Source organism: Triticum aestivum, chromosome 4D (assembly GCF_018294505.1).
Source record: "Triticum aestivum cultivar Chinese Spring chromosome 4D, IWGSC CS RefSeq v2.1, whole genome shotgun sequence".
In the NCBI taxonomy this organism is placed as follows: Eukaryota; Viridiplantae; Streptophyta; class Magnoliopsida; order Poales; family Poaceae; genus Triticum; species Triticum aestivum.
In genome coordinates, this window is record NC_057805.1 from 419,338,459 (window position 1) to 419,358,922 (window position 20,464).

At 45.2% G+C, this 20,464-nt stretch overlaps 1 protein-coding gene across 3 annotated transcripts; it reads left to right on the plus strand.

Moving 5' to 3' along the window:
- The first annotated feature begins 1,024 nt into the window (after nt 1–1,024).
- Nucleotides 1,025–5,573, plus strand: LOC123098296 (uncharacterized). 3 transcript variants are annotated; one of them, XM_044520257.1, is made up of 6 exons: nt 1,025–1,256; nt 2,834–3,537; nt 3,841–4,048; nt 4,145–4,684; nt 4,777–4,982; nt 5,072–5,573. In XM_044520257.1, the coding sequence occupies exons 2-6, from the start codon at nt 2,998–3,000 to the stop codon at nt 5,339–5,341; spliced, it is 1,764 nt and encodes a 587-aa protein (XP_044376192.1). In that variant the 5' UTR covers nt 1,025–1,256; nt 2,834–2,997; the 3' UTR covers nt 5,342–5,573. The 3 variants fall into 3 exon arrangements, with proteins under 3 accessions (XP_044376192.1, XP_044376195.1, XP_044376194.1); XM_044520260.1 differs by having other exon boundaries at nt 4,777–4,965; XM_044520259.1 differs by lacking the exon at nt 1,025–1,256 and adding an exon at nt 1,295–1,523.
- The last annotated feature ends 14,891 nt before the right edge of the window (nt 5,574–20,464 follow it).

Genomic DNA, 20,464 nt, shown 5'->3' on the forward strand with positions numbered 1-20,464 from the left:
GCTGTAGTGGATATTGAATACGAACGCTGCACCCTTCGGCTGCTGCCTGTTCGTTTCGTCTCCCACGTTCCCTTCAGCTCCCGACGCAGCCTCTCGCCTTCTTCTCTTGCGCCTATAGAAGGGAGGTCGCTCCTCTCAGAGAGACACACCAGAACTTCTTCTTCCTCTCGCCACCGGTTCCAATCTCTGAGCTGCTGCTGTCTTCCTCACCCCGGCTTGCGGCGTGCACCGCGAGTCGGGACAGTAGACCTCCGAAACCGCACCTCTTTGAGTCCTGTACGGGAGAAGGGTGATAAGGTTTTTGGGGAGCGCTCAGCGTGACTACTGACTTCTTCGTCATGGACGTCCCGGACTCCGACGACTACTTCCCTGATGACGACTTCTTCCCCGACGTCGACAACCTCCTCGACGACATGGTTGGCGAGGACACCGACCCCAAGTCCAGTGCTACTGGTGCTGCTGTCCCGTATGTGTTCCTCTCCTTTCTGTTCGAGGTCTTGCCACAATTCCTTGTTCTGGTGTTTGCCCTAGATATGTTAGATTCTACTTCATATATGAAACTTGTCCCATTGTCTGCTCTAGATAAGCTTGATTACGGTTCATATATGCCCATGTTATTTACCTTCTCTCTGTCAAATCACATGACTAGTTTTATCCCTGTTATATTAGTTATGCTTTATCTAATATTGCTGTTAATAAATCATTCGGTAAATTGCTCATATTTCCAAGCAGACATTGCTAAGCATTTCCCTAAGCAAGCGATGGGGCAGTTGACTACCCGGTAGTTCTAACAGAGTTCCGAATCCCATATCCTTAATGAAGTCCAGCCAAATGGACTCTTCACCGGACGGAGACCCAGTCAAAATCGTGAAGTAAATCAAATATTGACGAGAGGGCTTGAGATGGACCAGTGGGTCCAGATTTTTTTTCCGGGTTGCGCACCACCACCCCAAGGTAATGTATCCGTTGCGATATATTTATTGGAGGAAAAAGGAAAAAGGAAAACAAAACTAAGCTTCCGTTGGGGAGGATCTTGGGCTCAGCAGCATATATTAATAACACGGATGGTCAGCCTTCTCCTCGCCTTCCTCCACTCCTCTGCGGCACGACTCGTCTTTTCGCATCTCCTTCGCCGCCCCCTCCCCTGCACCCCGGCTGCTCCGTCCACGGGGCCCTCCCCAGCACCCCGGCTGGTCTGTCCCATCTCCTTCACCGGCCCCTCCTGGTCTGCCCCGGCTGCAGGCGCGACCCCGAAGGTGATGACTGTGCCGCTCTTTGATTCTCGTCCCCCTTTTCGGCTTCTGTTTCTTGATTGATGGCCTTTTCGGTGTGGTTTTGAAGCGGTAGAATCATAATCTTCCTAACTTTGTTTATTTCCTGGCTAACGGAATGAGGAATTTTGTTGAGCACGATTCGTTGTACATCCATCTTCAACTAGATCGAGACGTTCCCCTCAAAAAAAAAAGATCGAGACGGTGTCTGTTTTCCGATTCGCAACATTGTTTCGAGCCCGCTTGATTCTGGTACATTCTTATATATCTATATCTATATCTATACCTACTAATAAAAGAAATAGGTATTCTTAGTCCGTCATGCTATTTTATGGAAAAAAACCCTGATGTTTCTGACATTAAACCCGTGATACATATCAAATGTTTTTAAAAATACTCATATCTTCTAAACCATAACTCCAAAGTTAACATATTATATATGGAATTTAATTAGAAAAATATATAGAATCGAAATATGATGTTATTTTACCTATTAACTATTAAAAAAATACTATCTAGGATGCAATCTTAATCAACAGTGCATTATCCGTCTTTCTTTCATATTGGTACTGATCCGGATTGTGGATGGACATCTCAGTAAAATCAGGATTGGAGACAAAATTGAAGATCACTTGCCCGTTTCTTTGTACATATTAAATTTACATGCAAGCCGTGTTTAAATAGAATGCATGTGGAATCTTGAAGTTGCGCTTTTGTAGGGAAATACCATCTTTGTTTGGACCATAGCTACAAATACTCAGATTATAGACTACTTTTTTGTAAATTAAGAGCGTGTAGTATTCTTTCTCCCGTTGCAACGCACGGACCCTTTTGCTAGTAGTACTTATACAATCAATCCTTTCGATTCGGTCGAACACGATCTGAAGTAGTATAACAATACCAATCTTCCCTATCAGAGCCAAAGCTTTCCCCTTCCCACCGATTTTTTTAAAGCCAAGCTTTGCCCTCCCACCGCTTTGCGTTTTGGCTTTAAACTTAGGGTGTATACTACTGAAGATTGGGTGTTCTGTGTTCCGCTCCGCGTACCTACTCTGATCATGTCTTCAACAGAGGTATCCCACCTGAAGAAAGCAGAGAACAAACCCTTGCTTTTGGAAATACATTTTATATGTACTCAAAATACAATTAGAAAGCAGAGATCATATGTACACTACACACCCTTGTTTCATAGTCCCTCCGTCCCAATTTACTTGTAGAAAGCACAGTACTATTTCAGCAATTAGAAAGCGCGTTACTATTGTTTTTCATGCTATCCATGGTACTAGGACGGGTATTTCACAAGATCTAGAATGGCCTCCGTATTTCATACTTTGTCCAGAATGTTTCCTTTTGCACAATGGAACTAGTGTAACATGCAAGTACGTTTTTAATATATCAGGATTCATCGACATTGGAGTATTTGATTTCATGTTTGTTAGTTTGTCTCTCTCTTGTCCTTTTCATCTCTGCACATGTACTCTACTTTCCGTGGTTTACTTGACAAATTGCCATCAATGGGGCTACTTACACACTTGCCACGTCCTTTCCTCCTGCTCTCGCAGGCATGTCAGAATCAACTGAACCCTCCTTCAACATGTCTTCTGAAGATGAACACTGCCACCTTGAAGAGAAGAATGTGTTACAGCTCCAATTCAGGTGCAGTCCAAGAGGCGTTCACTGATTAACCAAGAAACTAACAGCCAAACAGGAAACCTGGATCACCGATATGGGGCTTGAAATGTTCTTGAGTCTCCCAGATGTGGAACTCCCACACTATTTGGTTCAGCCGCTTCTGCACTTGGTCGACTGCCAACGTGGGACGGTCAAGATTAAAAAAGAGCATCTAGCAATTAAGCCTTTGATACCGGTCATCCTGGGTCTTCCATCTGAACCAGGGATGGATAAGTTGCCCTCAGTGGATGACGATCTTCTTGACACTGTATTTCTAACGAAAATCATAGGTGCAGGTCTAGTGATGGGAGAGTTTGGAGATCAACTCAAAGAGATAAATGATCCTGCGGTCTTCAAGCTCGCATTTCTTTCGTTTATCTTGTGTCACCTACTGTGCCCCAACTCGAATGCCCACATTAAGGAAAGTATCTACTCCCTGAAGTCAAAGATTGAGTCCATACAGAAAGCAGGTTGGTGTAGCTACATCTATGACCAACTAATGATTGCTATCCGCGAGTACAAGCACAATTGTTCATCGTGGAAGAAAGGATCTAAGAATAGAAGTTTTGTTCGTGGTTGCATGTATATATTGGCGGTACGCATTTCTTTCTGCCTCTTTCGTTCCTGTTTCAGTACTTCCTCGGCCCTCTAAAAATATGCTATGTAGATAAACATGTTAGTTGCAAGCATCCCAAGAGCATGTATACTAATTTCAAGTACTTAGTACGTTAGACCAGAGAAAACATGTGTGATGAGCTATACAAAACACTACACTTGTGTGATCAATTGGGACAAGCATCATTTCTGCTTTCCATAATAGCAGCCATCATACAGTAAGCACCTAGACATAAGATCCTTGAATTGTACTGCATGCCCTGATACTTATGCCCCCTTCTAGGTCATTCACCTGGACGTCTTGGATACACCAGAGAAACCTGATACAGGCTATCCCCGTATACTGCATATTAAAAACAACCACTTCCGACAGATGAAGAATCATCAGTTTGAATTTCTCCTTGTGAAAGATACTGTCTACGCAAATGTTATTGCTAACCTCGAACAAGAACAAGAAGTTCAACCAGTAGTAATAACCTCAGGCGCCAGAGGTAAGCCCCACCGACTGCTTTTGCTTTCTGTGCAGTGAGTGAGTGACGCACTAGATCATGTGTTGTTAGCCCTGACTCGTCCTGCCTTGCGTGCAGAAAGTGATGATGTGCAGGGATCACCAGCAGAAGCGCAAGCCTCTGATGTTTGTGATGGTGACGAAGCTCGAGGTTCTTCACTTCTTTGTGAGCATGTTCCTGTTATGGAGAAGAAACTTGCTTCTGCTGCTCCTCGGGAATTGATGGCTTCTTCTGCTGTCGGGAATGAGATCAGAAAAGAATCTACTACTGCCCTGGTTGAACAAATTGAGAGGCAAATGTCTTGCACCCAGATTGGACGAAATACAGATATGGAAGTGGATGTCAGCCTGCAAAACCCTGCAGTGTCACAAGTCCAGGATGGTCCAGATAAAGAAGAAAGTGAGGGGGTGCGATTGGGTTCCAAGACATCAAAGCTGCTGCTGGTACATGCTGACCAACAGCCTGGAATGGAGGACCGGCTAGTAGTCTCTTCAAAACCAAGGAAAGGAGATGTGAGCAGTTCTTGCCCTAAGACAGGTTCCATGTCTGCAGAATCTGATGTGAGCCAGGACAGCAACAGAGAACAAGATAAGATGGTGGCAAGAAAACATGCTGAAGGTACTCCTCTGTTATATCCTTTCTTTTCCTGTGCACTGAGTATTTCCTATTTCGTGTGTGGTTAGCTCTGATTCATCCTAACTTACTTTCAGATAAACCTGGTGCTGGAGGACACACTGCACCCTCACATAATGATGTTGCCACCACAGACTACGAGAAACACTGCGTTTTCGCTAGTGAAGTCAAAGATAAGCTGAGTGATATACAGAAATGCTGGTTGCAAAGTACTGTCAACCACGAGGTGCCTGAAATACCGCTTTATGTTTGTAAAATGAAACAAGGTCTGCTAAGCCAAATGGTGAGAGAAATCATTCTCTATAATGGTATAACAAGTAATATTACAGCGAGATACATAATTAATTGTGGGTATGTTTTGCTTCTGTGCAGTATTTCAGTGTCCCATATACGAGAGATCATTTCAGCAAGCATATTCGTGGGAGTAGTGGGGAAATGAAAATCAGCGCTACTAATGGTGGAAACTCAGCGCGCATGAAATTTAATATCTCTGTAAGTAAGAGTCATAGAAGATTAACCTTCGGAGAAAAAGAATGGAAAGTCTTCGTGAGCGCCAACAGGATGGAAGAGGGTGCTTTGTGCGCCTTCAGTTTTAAAGTTGAGAGTGGGAAGCCTTCGGTAAGTGTGTCTTATCATGAGTGACCAGCATCAATGATATGTGCAATTTGGTTCCCATTCCGTGAAGTCTTTAAAAGGATCCCCTGACAAATAAACTCGTATGTACTCTTCTACTCCCTCTGTTCACTTTTATAAGACCTTGAAGACATTTCAGACAATGTACAAAACAGCCCATTTTGAGCTGTCTGAAATGACTTAAAAAAGTGAACGGAGGGAGTATGTTAAATTTAATCCATATAGCTTCTTACTTGCTTTAGCCTGGACTATTTATGGCGCATATTGGCGCACATACACCTTTTTTTTCCTTTTTCCTCCGTTCCAAAACGTTTCGACTAAATTTATAGTAGAAAAAATACGGAAGTCAGCCATTCCTATGTTCCAGCAAATTTATAGAAGAGCATATCAACATGAAAGTTTTGGTGATGATGCACCGCATCTTGCAGCCTGTACATGCTAAAGAGCGCAACATGCTATACGAGTTGAGAAGAACATGCGTAATGGTTGTTCTCCATGTTTGGCTTAATGTACAAACAAGTTACTGCTTCTCTCATGAGTACCAAAACTCTCGAGAGATTGATTGAAGATTGTTATCCACCGGCGCAGTCAAAACGATCCAAAAATTGCATAATCTTTTCCGACCAAGACAAGTTCTGTCGGTTGCATATTTGAGTGGTGGTGCGTAAATGCCTTCCTACCAACGCAAACTCTGTGTTGATTGAAATTTTCTGGAGCTTCTAGTGAAGGCACTCATATAAGTCTTAGGAACCTTCTCCCTCCGTCCCATAATATAAGTCTTAGAAATCTAATTAGGAACAAGAAGTTCTAGAAAAACAATTTTCCGGCACCGGGCCAATAACATGGGGAAGACGAACATTTTAAGAAGGAAACAATGTTTTGCGGAGCGTACTAAGAAACCAGGATTGCTCCCTCTCACTTTCCCTTACCAAATCTCAGATCCAGGAAGTATTTCTGAGTGTTCTTCAGAGTTGTTCCAATCAAACCATATATCCACTCACTCCCGTCCTTGTGACCAGAGCAAACCGTGATTTGAGGGTAGCACGCGCCACAAAACATTGTTAGTACGCGCTGCGAAACATTATTTCCTTCACGGGGTCCTTAACAATGTTATTACGAACAACATTGTTACTCGACCCGTGACGGAACATTGTTACTAACGCCTCGGACCAGAGTGATTTCACATCATGCACTAACAATGTTTTGTGAACCATTTCGTGGCGCGTACTAACAATGTTTCTTTCACGGGGTCAATAACATGCGTCATGTTTTAGTAGTCCCCATCATATTTTCTATTTTGGTTTTTGAATAAACTTTGACCGCAATTTTATTTATAAAAAATTAAGGCTAAGGCGCGTGTTAACTTCCCTCGGACCAGTCCCTACTCCAAGAAAAGGCGGTTAGGGTTTCTGCCTCCCGTGGGCGGCGCGGCCGATCTCCCATATCTGCTGTGGCCTTAGGGCCATGGGTGAGCGGTGGATCTCGGCCCTTGCAGACGAGGGGGCTCCGATTTCAGGTGCTTCTTCAAGTTTTGTTAAGGTTTGTTTCCTGCTATAGAAGATGAGCAGCGTCGGCTTCTTGAAGATGGAATAAGATTCTCCTCGCCTAGCCTCCGCCCCAATGGTGTGTCTAGCATCGTCGGAGGGCGTGTGGAGGTGTGTCTCCGGCGGATCTCGCGAGATTTGATCGGCGGTTGTCTTTGGTGGATCGCTCGGACCCGGTCTTTGTTTGTCTTTGTTCATGTGTCTTCGGGTTGGATCCTTCCGATCTAAACTTCTCTTCGTCGGTGGCGGTTGCTGTTCTGGGGTGTTGGTCCTATGGGGCCTTAGCACGTCGACTTCCCGACTGTCTACTACAACAAGTTGCGCCCAACTCCGGCGAGGGAGGGGCAATGACGGCAGCTCGCCTTCTGCTCGCTTCAGTGCTTGTAGTCGTCGCTAGGTGGTCTATGAATTTAAGATGGAATTTTTATTATTTATGGTGTTTGTCCATCATGTCATACAATGAAGAAGCTTGGGGACGCAAATGACTGATTAATTGACTCATTCATTAATTTAGTTAGATGAAACAAGTGTTCCCTCCAATTACTGAGTTAAATATTGTAATTCTGAAAAAATGAGTTGCCTCTATTTGCTAAAGCAGGGATAAGTTTGTTTAGCATTGTTTTATTCTTTTTCAAACGATGATGGCAATGAGATAGCATTTGATTAATTTTGTCAGCACACTTGATTGCTAGCTAAATTTCTCCGCCATTTCGAGCATCCAATTTTAGAGGTCACATAACAGACTTCATCATATTAGATAATTATGTCAATACTCTTTAAAAAACTCATGCTTTTAGTCTTCTGTTTACAATTACGGTACTGTTTAGGACCGTTCCACCCCACCAAAATCAGCTTCACTTTACAAAATCTACTTTGTCCATATAGGAGTTGCAGCTCCACCAAAGACCAGTTAATCAAGTTTGGCTTCCAGTTCATCTGTTGTAACCAAACATTGGTACCTCGGGGTGCTAGTAGTTTTGATTACATCTTTTAGTTGATGCTAGTCGGTTTACTTGGTGGAAGATTATTACGTTCAGATTGTTGATTACATACTTATACATACTTAACTTGTTCAATATTATGAGTTGTGAGTAGTTCTATTTATTCTTGAGGACTTGTGAGAAGTCTTGTTATTAGTAATCATGTGTAGTTGATCACCACTTGCTTTAGCTATCCCATAAGGATATTTCATTTTGAAGGGTCTTCACATCCCGGAGACTAGTTGCACTTTCACTTGAGATCCTTGACGACGAAACACTCGTGGGTGTGTTAGCGAGTTACTCTAGGATCATGTTTCCTTTACGCACCTTTCATTTGATGCAATTCTTCCTTCTGGATTATTTTAGTGTATATATTCAAGATTTTAGTGAACTAGAGCTTCTTTGGGAACAAGCAAATGAGTGCCTTGAAAAAATGTCTTCTGTATTGGAGCAATCAAGGTGCTCAAAGAGCCACTTTATGGAAGAAACAAGAGTGTTTTTTGGTTTAGTTCTAAAATGGATATAATGAGAAAACATTTAGTTTCTTGTTAAATCTCGTCGAAACATATCAATATGCAATATTCAAGACCATCCATTGAACAAGGATCTTCGTGCTACAAGAAACGTGGTTGATCACCCCGGAACCGAGCCGCACTTCAAAGCCATGCTCTTGGTCACCAGGTCTGCACAACTGCATGATTTTCTGGTCAGACACCGGATAGTACACTCCACTAATTTAAATACTCAATCCCAATTGATATTGTTCTAAGGTGGTTGATCCCAAAGAGGGTTCCCAAGCAAGTTTGGAGATTGGTTCACGCTGCTCCTTTGCTCTTCCTCCTCTAGGATCCTTCTGAATTGAGTGACCGGTCCTCCCATCAATCATGGTCATCGTCTTCATCAAGGGGACCCCTCTCTCGCCCTCTCCATCATCGGTATTGATTCGCTTCAACATGTTCTTGAATTCACAACATGGGAGGGATTTCTTCTTAAGATTCGTAGGAGGGGTGTTATGTGAACCTCCTGCTATGTGGATGACCTGACATTATTTATGTGAAGATTTCCATGAGCACGTACCTAGTATCACTCTCCAATCGAACTAAGGACGATGTTAGAATACTACACCGGCCATGCACCGACATACTCTTAGGATGATAGATAAATATCGACCATTACCATGTAAACTTCATTCAAAGCACATATAGCCAAAATAAACAAATGAAATGACAAATCAAGTATTTCGACCCTTTGGATCAGCAACAAACTTGTAGCTAATCAAATGTATCGCGATTTGATAATACCCTTTCATGACATTGTGGTTATACCTTCCCATTGCATAAGCATGTAAGATGCTATGGACTCAAGTCTAGAAACGGGGGCATATGTCTGACCATAGTCCATACCTTCGACTTGAGTGTAGCCTTGGGCGAGGAGCCGGGCCTTGTTGCGTAGACCTTGTCCATCCTCATCTTGCTTATTCCGAAACACCCATTTGGTTCCTGTGACATTGTGGTTGTCGTCCGGATTTTCAACCAATGTCCACACTTGATTCCTCTCAAAGTTGTGTAGCTCTTCATGCATAGAGTTCACCCAATCCGGATCCTCAAGAGCTTCCTCAACCTTCATAGGTTCAATACTAGAAATGAATGAGTAATGTTCACAAAAGTTAGCCAACTGAGTTTTAGAGCGAGTAATTATCCCGGCTTGAATATCATCAAAGATTTGTTCGACGGGATGGTTTCTTGTGACTCTTTCTCTAACTCGTGAGAGTTTTTGTTTGGGTTGGGGTGGATTATCCTCTTCATTGTCTTTTTTCGAGCCATGGTCGGTAACAATGTTTTCCGTTCGCAAGCCATGGTCGGTAACAATGTTTTATTTAATCGAAATTTTCCCTTGTTGACGCTTGTCCCGGTTCTAAAGCCAAGGTCGGTAACAATGTTTCCTATTCGCAATGCAAGGTCGGTAACAATGTTTCCTATTCGCAATGCAAGGTCGGTAACAATGTTTCCTATTCGCAATGCAAGGTCGGTAACAATGTTTTCCATAACAATGTTCCCCCTGATGATGCACGGACGGGAACCATGCTGTTCCTTTAGCTGGGCCAAGGAACGTGACAACAGGATCCCTAACAATGTCTTTCGGGTAGCCGACGGTGGATGCAGGAAACTCCAGTTCAGAATTCGTAACTTTCTGTTGGGGATCGTAGCAGAATTTTAAAATTTTCTACGCATCACCAAGATCCATCTATGGAGTATACTAGCAACGAGGGGAAAGGAGTGCATCTACATACCCTTGTAGATCGCGAGCGGAAGCGTTCCAATGAACGTGGTTGATGGAGTCGTACTCGCCGTGATCCAAATCACCGATGACCGAGTGCCGAACGGACGGCACCTCCGCGTTCAACACACGTACGGTGCAGCGACGTCTCCTCCTTCTTGATCCAGCAAGGGGGAAGGAGAGGTCCATGGAGATCCAGCAGCACAACGACGTGGTGGTGGATGTAGCGGGATCTCGGCAGGGCTTCGCCGAGCTTCTGTGAGAGGGAGAGGTGTAGCAGGGGAGGAGGGAGGCGCCCAAGGATGTAGTACTGCCGCCCTCCCTCCCCCCCTTTATATAGGCCCCCTGGGAGGGGGGGGGGCGCCGGCCAGGAACCCATCTGCATGGGGGGGCGGCGGCCAGGGGGGAGACTTGCCCCCAAGGCAAGTGGCCCCCCCCCCCACCCTAGGGTTTCCAACCCTAGGCGCAGGGGGAGGCCCATGGGGGGCGCCCCAGCCCACTAAGGGCCGGTTCCCTTCCCACTTCAGCCCATGGGGCCCTCCGGGACAGGTGGTCCCACCCGGTGGACCCCCGGGACCCTTCCGGTGGTCCCGGTACAATACCGATAACCCCGAAACTTTCCCGGTGGCCAAAACTGGACTTCCTATATATAATTCTTCACCTCCGGACCATTCCGGAACTCCTCGTGACGTCCGGGATCTCATCCGGGACTCCGAAAAACTTTCAGGTTTCCGCATACTCATATCTCTACAACCCTAGCGTCACCGAACCTTAAGTGTGTAGACCCTACGGGTTCGGGAGACATGCAGACATGACCGAGACGCCTCTCCGGTCAATAACCAACAGCGGGATATGGATACCCATTTTGGCTCCCACATGTTCCACGATGATCTCATCAGATGAACCACGATGTCGAGGATTCAATCAATCCCGTATACAATTCCCTTTGTCAATCGGTATGTTACTTGCCCGAGATTCGATCGTCGGTATCCCAATACCTTGTTCAATCTCGTTACCGGCAAGTCTCTTTACTCGTACCGTAAAGCATGATCCCGTGACTAACTCCTTAGTCATATTGAGCTCATTATGATGATGCATTACCGAGTGGGCCCAGAGATACCTCTCCGTCATACGGAGTGACAAATCCCAGTCTCGATCCGTGCCAACCCAACAGACACTTTCGGAGATACCCGTAGTGTACCTTTATAGTCACCCAGTTACGTTGTGACGTTTGGCACACCCAAAGCACTCCTACGGTGTCCGGGAGTTGCACGATCTCATGGTCCAAGGAAAAGATACTTGACATTGGAAAAGCTCTAGCAAACGAACTACATGATCTTTGAGCTTTGCTTAGGATTGGGTCTTGTCCATCACATCATTCTCCTAATGATGTGATCCCGTTACCAACGACATCCAATGTCCATAGTCAGGAAACCATGACTATCGGTTGATCAACGAGGTAGTCAACTAGAGGCTTACTAGGGACACGTTGTGGTCTATGTATTCACACATGTATTACGATTTCCGGATAACACAATTATAGCATGAACAATAGACAATTATCATGAACAAAGAAATATAATAATAACCATTTATTATTGCCTCTAGGGCATATTTCCAACAGTCTCCCACTTGCACTAGAGTCAATAATCTAGTTACATTGTGATGAATCGAACACCCATTGCGTCCTGGTGTTGATCATGTTTTGCTCTAGGGAGAGGTTTAGTCAACGGATCTGCTACATTCAGGTCCGTATGTACTTTACAAATATCTATGTATCCATTTTGAACACTTTCACGAATGGAGTTGAAGCGACGCTTGATATGCCTGGTCTTCCTGTGAAACCTGGGCTCCTTCGCAAGGGCAATAGCTCCAGTGTTGTCACAGAAGAGAGTCATCGGGCCCGACGCATTGGGAATCACCCCTAGGTCGGTAATGAACTCCTTCATCCAGACTGCTTCCTGTGATGCCTCCGAGGCTGCCATGTACCCCGCTTCACATGTAGATCCCGCCACGATGCTTTGCTTGCAACTGCACCAGCTTACTGCTCCTCCATTCAAAATATACACGTATCCGGTTTGTGACTTCGAGTCATCCAGATCTGTGTCGAAGCTAGTGTCGACGTAACCCTTTACGACGAGCTCTTCGTCACCTCCATAAACGAGAAACATATCCTTAGTCCTCTTCAGGTACTTCAGGATATTCTTGACCGCTGTCCAGTGTTCCATGCCGGGATTACTTTGGTACCTTCCTACCAAACTCACGGCAAGGTTTACATCAGGTCTGGTACACAGCATGGCATACATAATAGACCCTATGGCTGAGGCATAGGGGATGACACTCATCTTTTCTCTATCTTCTGCCGTGGTCGGGCATTGAGCCGTGCTCAATTGCACACCCTGCAATACCGGCAAGAACCCCTTCTTCGACTGATCCATATTGAACTTCTTCAATATCTTGTCAAGGTATGTACTCTGTGAAAGACCAATGAGGCGCCTTGATCTATCTTTATAGATCTTGATGCCTAATATATAAGCAGCTTCTCCAAGGTCCTTCATTGAAAAACACTTATTCAAATAGGCCTTTATACTTTCCAAGAATTCTATATCATTTCCCATCAATAATATGTCATCCACATATAATATGAGAAATGCTACAGAGCTCCCACTCACTTTCTTGTAAACACAGGCTTCTCCATAAGTCTGTGTAAACCCAAACGCTTTGATCATCTCATCAAAACGAATGTTCCAACTTCGAGGTGCTTGCACCAGCCCATAGATTGAGCGCTGGAGCTTGCATACTTTGTTAGCATTCTTTGGATTGACAAAACCTTCCGGCTGCATCATATACAACTCTTCCTTAAGGAAGCCGTTAAGGAATGCCGTTTTGACGTCCATCTGCCATATCTCATAATCATAGTATGCGGCAATTGCTAACATGATTCGGACGGACTTCAGCTTCGCTACGGGTGAGAAAGTCTCATCATAGTCAACCCCTTGAACTTGTCGATAACCCTTAGCGACAAGTCGAGCCTTATAGATGGTCACATTACCATCCGCGTCCGTCTTCTTCTTAAAGATCCATTTATTTTCTCTGGCTCGCCGATCATCGGGCAAGTCAGTCAAAGTCCATACTTCGTTTTCATACATGGATCCTATCTCGGATTTCATGGCTTCTAGCCATTTGTCGGAATCCGGGCCCGCCATCGCTTCTTCATAGTTCGAAGGTTCACCGTTGTCTAACAACATGATTTCCAGGACAGGGTTGCCGTACCACTCTGGTGCGGAACGTGTCCTTATGGACCTACGAAGTTCAGTAGTAACTTGATCCGAAGCTTCATGATCATCATCATTAACTTCCTCCCCAGTCGGTGTAGGCACCGCAGGAACATCTTCCCGCGCTGTGCTACTTTCCGGTTCGGAAGGGGTGACTATCACCTCATCAAGTTCCACTTTCCTCCCACTCAATTCTTTCGAGAGAAACTCCTTCTCCAGAAAGGACCCGTTCTTGGCAACGAAGATCTTGCCTTCGGATCTGAGGTAGAAGGTATACCCAATAGTTTCCTTAGGGTATCCTATGAAGACGCATTTCTCCGACTTGGGTTCGAGCTTTTCAGGTTGAAGTTTCTTGACATAAGCATCGCATCCCCAAACTTTTAGAAACGACAGCTTAGGTTTCTTCCCAAACCATAATTCATACGGTGTCGTTTCAACGGATTTCGACGGAGCCCTATTTAAAGTGAATGCGGCAGTCTCTAAAGCATAGCCCCAAAATGAGAGCGGTAAATCGGTAAGAGACATCATAGATCGCACCATATCCAATAGAGTGCGATTACGACGTTCGGACACACCGTTTCGCTGAGGTGTTCCAGGCGGCGTGAGTTGTGAAACGATTCCACATTTCCTTAAGTGCGCACCAAATTCGTGACTTAAATATTCTCCACCACGATCTGATCGTAAGAATTTTATTTTTCTGTCACGTTGATTCTCAACCTCACTCTGAAATTCCTTGAACTTTTCAAAGGTTTCAGACTTGTGTTTCATTAGGTAGACATACCCATATCTACTTAAATCATCAGTGAGAGTAAGAACATAACGATATCCTCCGCGAGCCTCAACACTCATTGGACCGCACACATCGGTATGTATGATTTCCAATTAGTTGGTTGCTCGCTCCATTGTTCCGGAGAACGGAGTCTTGGTCATCTTACCCATGAGGCATGGTTCGCACGTGTCAAATGATTCGTAATCAAGAGATTCCAAAAGTCCATCTGCATGGAGCTTCTTCATGCGCTTGACACCAATGTGACCAAGGCGGCAGTGCCACAAGTATGTGGGACTATCGTTATCAACTTTACATCTTTTGGTATTCACACTATGAATATGTGTAACATCACGTTCGAGATTCATCAAGAATAAACCATTGACCAGCGGGGCATGACCATAATACATATCTCTCAAATAAATAGAACAACCATTATTCTCGGATTTAAATGAGTAGCCATCTCGAATTAAACGAGATCCAGATACAATGTTCATGCTCAAAGCTGGCACTAAATAACAATTATTGAGGTTTAAAACTAATCCCGTAGGTAGATGCAGAGGTAGCATGCCGACGGCGATCACATCGACCTTGGAACCATTCCCGACGCGCATCGACACCTCGTCCTTTGCCAGTCTCCGTTTATTCCGCAGTTCCTGTTTTGAGTTACAAATATGAGCAACCGCACCGGTATCAAATACCCAGGAGCTACTACGAGTACTGGTAAGGTACACATCAATTACTTGTATATCACGTATACCTTTGGTGTTGCCGGCCTTCTTGTCCGCTAAGTATTTGGGGCAGTTCCGCTTCCAGTGACCACTTCCCTTGCAATAAAAGCACTCAGTCTCGGGCTTGGGTCCATTCCTTGGCTTCTTCCCGGCAACTGGCTTACCGGGGGCGGCAACTCCCTTGCCGTCCTTCTTGAAGTTATTCTTACCCTTGCCCTTCTTGAACTTAGTGGTTTTATTCACCATCAACACTTGATGTTCTTTTTCTGATCTCCACCTCCGCTGATTTCAGCATTGAATATACCTCAGGAATGGTCTTTTCCATCCCCTGCATATTGAAGTTCATCACAAAGCTCTTGTAGCTTGGTGGAAGCGACTGGAGGATTCTGTCAATGACCGCGTCATCCGGGAGATTGACTCCCAGTTGAGACAAGCGGTTATGCAACCCAGACATTCTGAGTATGTGCTCACTAACAGAACTATTTTCCTCCATTTTACAGCTGAAGAACTTGTCGGAGACTTCATATCTCTCGACCCGGGCATGAACTTGGAAAACCATTTTCAGCTCCTCGAACATCTCATATGCTCCATATTTCTCAAAACGCTTTTGAAGACCCGGTTCTAAGCTGTAAAGCATGGCGCACTGAACAAGGGAGTAATCATCAGCACGTGATTGCCAAGCGTTCATAACGTCTTGGTTCTCTGGGATTGGTGCTTCACCTAGCGGTGCTTCTAAGAGATAATCTTTCTTGGCTGCTATGAGGATGATCCTCAGGTTCCGGACCCAGTCCGTATAGTTACTGCCATCATCTTTCAGCTTGGTTTTCTCTAGGAACGCGTTGAAGTTGAGGACAACGTGGGCCATTTGATCTACAAAACATAGTGTAAAGATTTTAGACTAAGTTCATGATAATTAAGTTCATCTAATCAAATTACTCAATGAACTCCCACTCAGATAGACATCCCTCTAGTCATCTAAGTGAAACATGATCCGAATTAACTAGGCCGTGTCCGATCATCACGTGAGACGGACTAGTCAAGATAGGTGGACATCTCCATGTTGATCGTATCTTCTATACGGCTCATGCTCGACCTTTCGGTCCTCCGTGTTCCGAGGCCATGTCTGTACATGCTAGGCTCGTCAAGTCAACCTAAGTGTATTGCGTGCGTTCCGAGGCCATGTCTGTACATGCTAGGCTCGTCAACACCCGTTGTATGCGAACGTTAGAATCTATCACACCCGATCATCACGTGGTGCTTCGAAACAACGAACCTTCGCAACGGTGCACAGTTAGGGGGAACACTTTCTTGAAATTATTATAAGGGATCATCTTACTTACTACCGTCGTTCTAAGCAAATAAGATGCAAAACATGATAAACATCACATGCAATCAAATAGTGACATGATATGGCCAATATCATTTTGCTCCTTTGATCTCCATCTTCGGGGCACCATGATCATCTTCGTCACCGGCATGACACCATGATCTCCATCATCATGATCTCCATCATTGTGTCTTCATGAAGTTGTCACGCCAACGATTACTTCTACTTCTATGGCTAACACGTTTAGCAATAAAGTAAAGTAATTTACATGGCGTTATTCAATGACACGCAGGTCATACAAAATAATAAAGACAACTCCTATGGCTCCTGCCGGTTGTCATACTCATCGACATGCAAGTCGTGATTCCTATTACAAGAATATGATCAATCTCATACATCACATATATCATTCATCACATCTTCTGGCCATATCACATCACATAGCACATGCTGCAAAAACAAGTTAGACGTCCTCTAATTGTTGTTGCAAGTTTTTACGTGGCTTGTATAGGTTTCTAGCAAGAACGTTTCTTACCTACGTAAAACCACAACGTGATATGCCAATTTCTATTTACCCTTCATAAGGACCCTTTTCATCGAATCCGTTCCAACTAAAGTAGGAGAGACAGACACCCGCTAGCCACCTTATCCAACTAGTGCATGTCAGTCGGTGGAACCTGTCTCACGTAAGCGTACGTGTAAGGTCGGTCCGGGCCGCTTCATCCCACAATACAGCCGAAACAAGATAAGACTAGTAGCGGCAAGAAGAATTGGCAACATCTACGCCCACAACTGCTTTGTGTTCTACTCGTGCATAGTAACTACGCATAGGCCTGGTTCTGATACCACTGTTGGGGATCGTAGCAGAATTTTAAAATTTTCTACGCATCACCAAGATCCATCTATGGAGTATACTAGCAACGAGGGGAAAGGAGTGCATCTACATACCCTTGTAGATCGCGAGCGGAAGCGTTCCAATGAACGTGGTTGATGGAGTCGTACTCGCCGTGATCCAAATCACCGATGACCGAGTGCCGAACGGACGGCACCTCCGCGTTCAACACACGTACGGTGCAGCGACGTCTCCTCCTTCTTGATCCAGCACGGGGGAAGGAGAGGTTGATGGAGATCCAGCAGCACGACGGCGTGGTGGTGGATGTAGCGGGATCTCGGCAGGGCTTCGCCGAGCTTCTGTGAGAGGGAGAGGTGTAGCAGGGGAGGAGGGAGGCGCCCAAGGCTGTAGTACCGCTGCCCTCCGTCCCCCCATTATATAGGCCCCCTGGGAGGGGGGGCGGCGGCCAGGAACCCATCTGCATGGGGGGCAGCGGCCAGGGGGGAGACTTGCCCCCCAAGGCAAGTGGGGCGCCCCCCACCCTAGGGTTTCCAACCCTAGGCGCAGGGGGGAGGCCCATGGGGGGCGCCCCAGCCCACTAAGGGCTGGTTCCCTTCCCACTTCAGCCCATGGGGCCCTCCGGGACAGGTGGCCCCACCCGATGGACCCCCGGGACCCTTCCGGTGGTCCCGGTACAATACCGATAACCCCCGAAACTTTCCCGGTGGCCAAAACTGGACTTCCTAAATATAATTCTTAACCTCCGGAACTCCTCGTGACGTCCGGGATCTCATCCGGGACTCCGAACAACTTTCGGGTTTCCGCATACTCATATCTCTACAACCCTAGCGTCACCGAACCTTAAGTGTGTAGACCCTACGGGTTCGGGAGACATGCAGACATGACCGAGACGCCTCTCCGGTCAATAACCAACAACGGGATCTGGATACGCATGTTGGCTCCCACATGTTCCACGATGATCTCATCGGATGAACCACGATGTCGAGGATTCAATCAATCCCGTATACAATTCCCTTTGTCAATCGGTATGTTACTTGCCCGAGATTCGATCGTCGGTATCCCAATACCTTGTTCAATCTCGTTACCGGCAAGTCTCTTTACTCGTACCATAAAGCATGATCCCGTGACTAACTCCTTAGTCACATTGAGCTCATTATGATGATGCATTACCGAGTGGGCCCAGAGATACCTCTCCGTCATACGGAGTGACAAATCCCAGTCTCAATCCGTGCCAACCCAACAGACACTTTCGGAGATACCCGTAGTGTACCTTTATAGTCACCCAGTTACGTTGTGACGTTTGGCACACCCAAAGCACTCCTACGGTGTCCGGGAGTTGCATGATCTCATGGTCCAAGGAAAAGATACTTGACATTGGAAAAGCTCTAGCAAACGAACTACACGATCTTTGAGCTATGCTTAGGATTGGGTCTTGTCCATCACATCATTCTCCTAATGATGTGATCCCGTTACCAACGACATCCAATGTCCATAGTCAGGAAACCATGACTATCGGTTGATCAACGAGCTAGTCAACTAGAGGCTTACTAGGGACACGTTGTGGTCTATGTATTCACACATGTATTACGATTTCCGGATAACACAATTATAGCATGAACAATAGACAATTATCATGAACAAAGAAATATAATAATAACCATTTATTATTGCCTCTAGGGCATATTTCCAACACTTTCTTTAGAAGGTCCGGTTCTGGCTTCACTGCCTACGCTTGAATACATCCGAAACCCGTAACATTGTTCCTGGCAAGTGTATCTTCCTTAAAAGAAGAGCTTATAACACTTATATAAACAAAAGTATATGATTTGAAAACATAACTCACAAACAGTACGTAATCCAAATGTTCCCGTGTTGATGCTTGTCCCGGTTCTGGTACTTTCCGTTACATTGTTTTACGACCAGGCTTATGTAAATAAGCTGGGTCCAAAACAATGTTTTGGTAATAATGTTTTCTGTTCGCAAGTCAAGGTCTGTAATAATGTTTCCTCTTCGCACTGCAAGGTCGGTAACAAAGTTTTATGTATCAATGTTCCCTCAAACTTCTGCGACATTAGCATTCCAAATGTTCCCGTGTTGATGCTTGTCCCGGTACTGCCTCTGGTCCTGTCGTGGAATTGTCACGGCAGATGTCCTAGGTGTAAGGACTTAGTCGTGAGGCCAGCGCATCTATGTAGTAGCTTGAGAGGGGTTGATTGGGATGAGAGACGCAGGGCGGTCCAACGCACGAGACAAGGGTTTAGACAGCTTCGGGCCCCGGGAAACATCATCCGGTAACAACCCTACATGCTGTTTGTGGCTAGGTCTCATTATGCTTATGAGAGAGTCGCCGGTAAGCCGGCTCTTTGAGTCTAGTCCTAGAGATTGTTTCTTGTTGCTCGTCCCTCTTTGGGGTGCCCTGCCCCTCCTTATATAAGTTAGAGGGGCGGGTTACATGTGGAGTCCTAGTAGGACTAGGACTAGTCTATCTTCTTTTACAAGTTAATTACAAGTCCGGGTCTTGCTTCCTCGTAAAGGAAATATTCGTCATCCCTTTCCTTTTAATCCGGCCCATCATAATGTGAGCCGGCCTTCTGGGCTTTAGGCCTTGTTGTCCATCTGACCCGCCCGCCGGGTTACTAATGAGTCGCCAAGATCAGCCAGGTTATCTGTGAATCGCCAAGCTCCGGGCGGGTTACTAGTGAGCCGCCAAGTCCGGCCGGGTCATACCGCGGGGTATATCCCCGACATTAGCCTCCAGTTTAATTTGGATTTATCCATGTTAAACTAATCTGCAATATAAACACAAGAACAAATTTGACAGGTTGTGTTCCGGGTTAAATATTCTTTGTAAGCCGGCACTTGGTCATCCTTAAGTCCTGGTCATCTTCCTTCTTGATATGTATCCATAATCTCATAGCAAATCTCTTTAGCAGATATGTTCAAATTTTGCCAATGCAAAAATTCCAGATACTTCCTTTGAAAATCCGGGTCAACAGGCCAGCTTCAGAGTCAACTTGCTGACATTGTTCTCTTGTTGAGAAATATTGTAAGAGATAATCCACTTGAGTCGGCTTTCAATGACAAAAATATTGGTCTTCAAATATTCAACTTATATTCATCCGGCTTAAAGATATAAAACTTGCCGGTTTATGAGTACCAAAATTGCCGGGTTATAAAAGCTGATACTTCCGGGTCATGATTGTTGCCAACACCGGTTCATGATTATTGATGACGCCGGGTTGTAGACACAGGGTCATAATGATTGGTGACGCCGGGTCAATCTGGTTTGCTCAAAACAAAGAATTTGAAAATATTTCTTCGATAATAATATAATACCTGTAGCCCCCAAGTCTTGAGGAGAACAAAGTGATGGCTTAAG

What these genes read in the sequence shown, in the direction of transcription:
- LOC123098296 (XM_044520257.1), top strand. Translation starts at nt 2,998, where the DNA reads ATGGGGCTTGAAATGTTCTTGAGTCTCCCAGATGTGGAACTCCCACAC. An exon ending in GGCAAGAAAACATGCTGAAG is followed by an intron (nt 4,685 to 4,776) that starts GTACTCCTCTGT and finishes ACTTACTTTCAG; the next exon opens with ATAAACCTGGTGCTGGAGGA. An exon ending in AAGGTCTGCTAAGCCAAATG is followed by an intron (nt 4,983 to 5,071) that starts GTGAGAGAAATC and finishes GCTTCTGTGCAG; the next exon opens with TATTTCAGTGTCCCATATAC.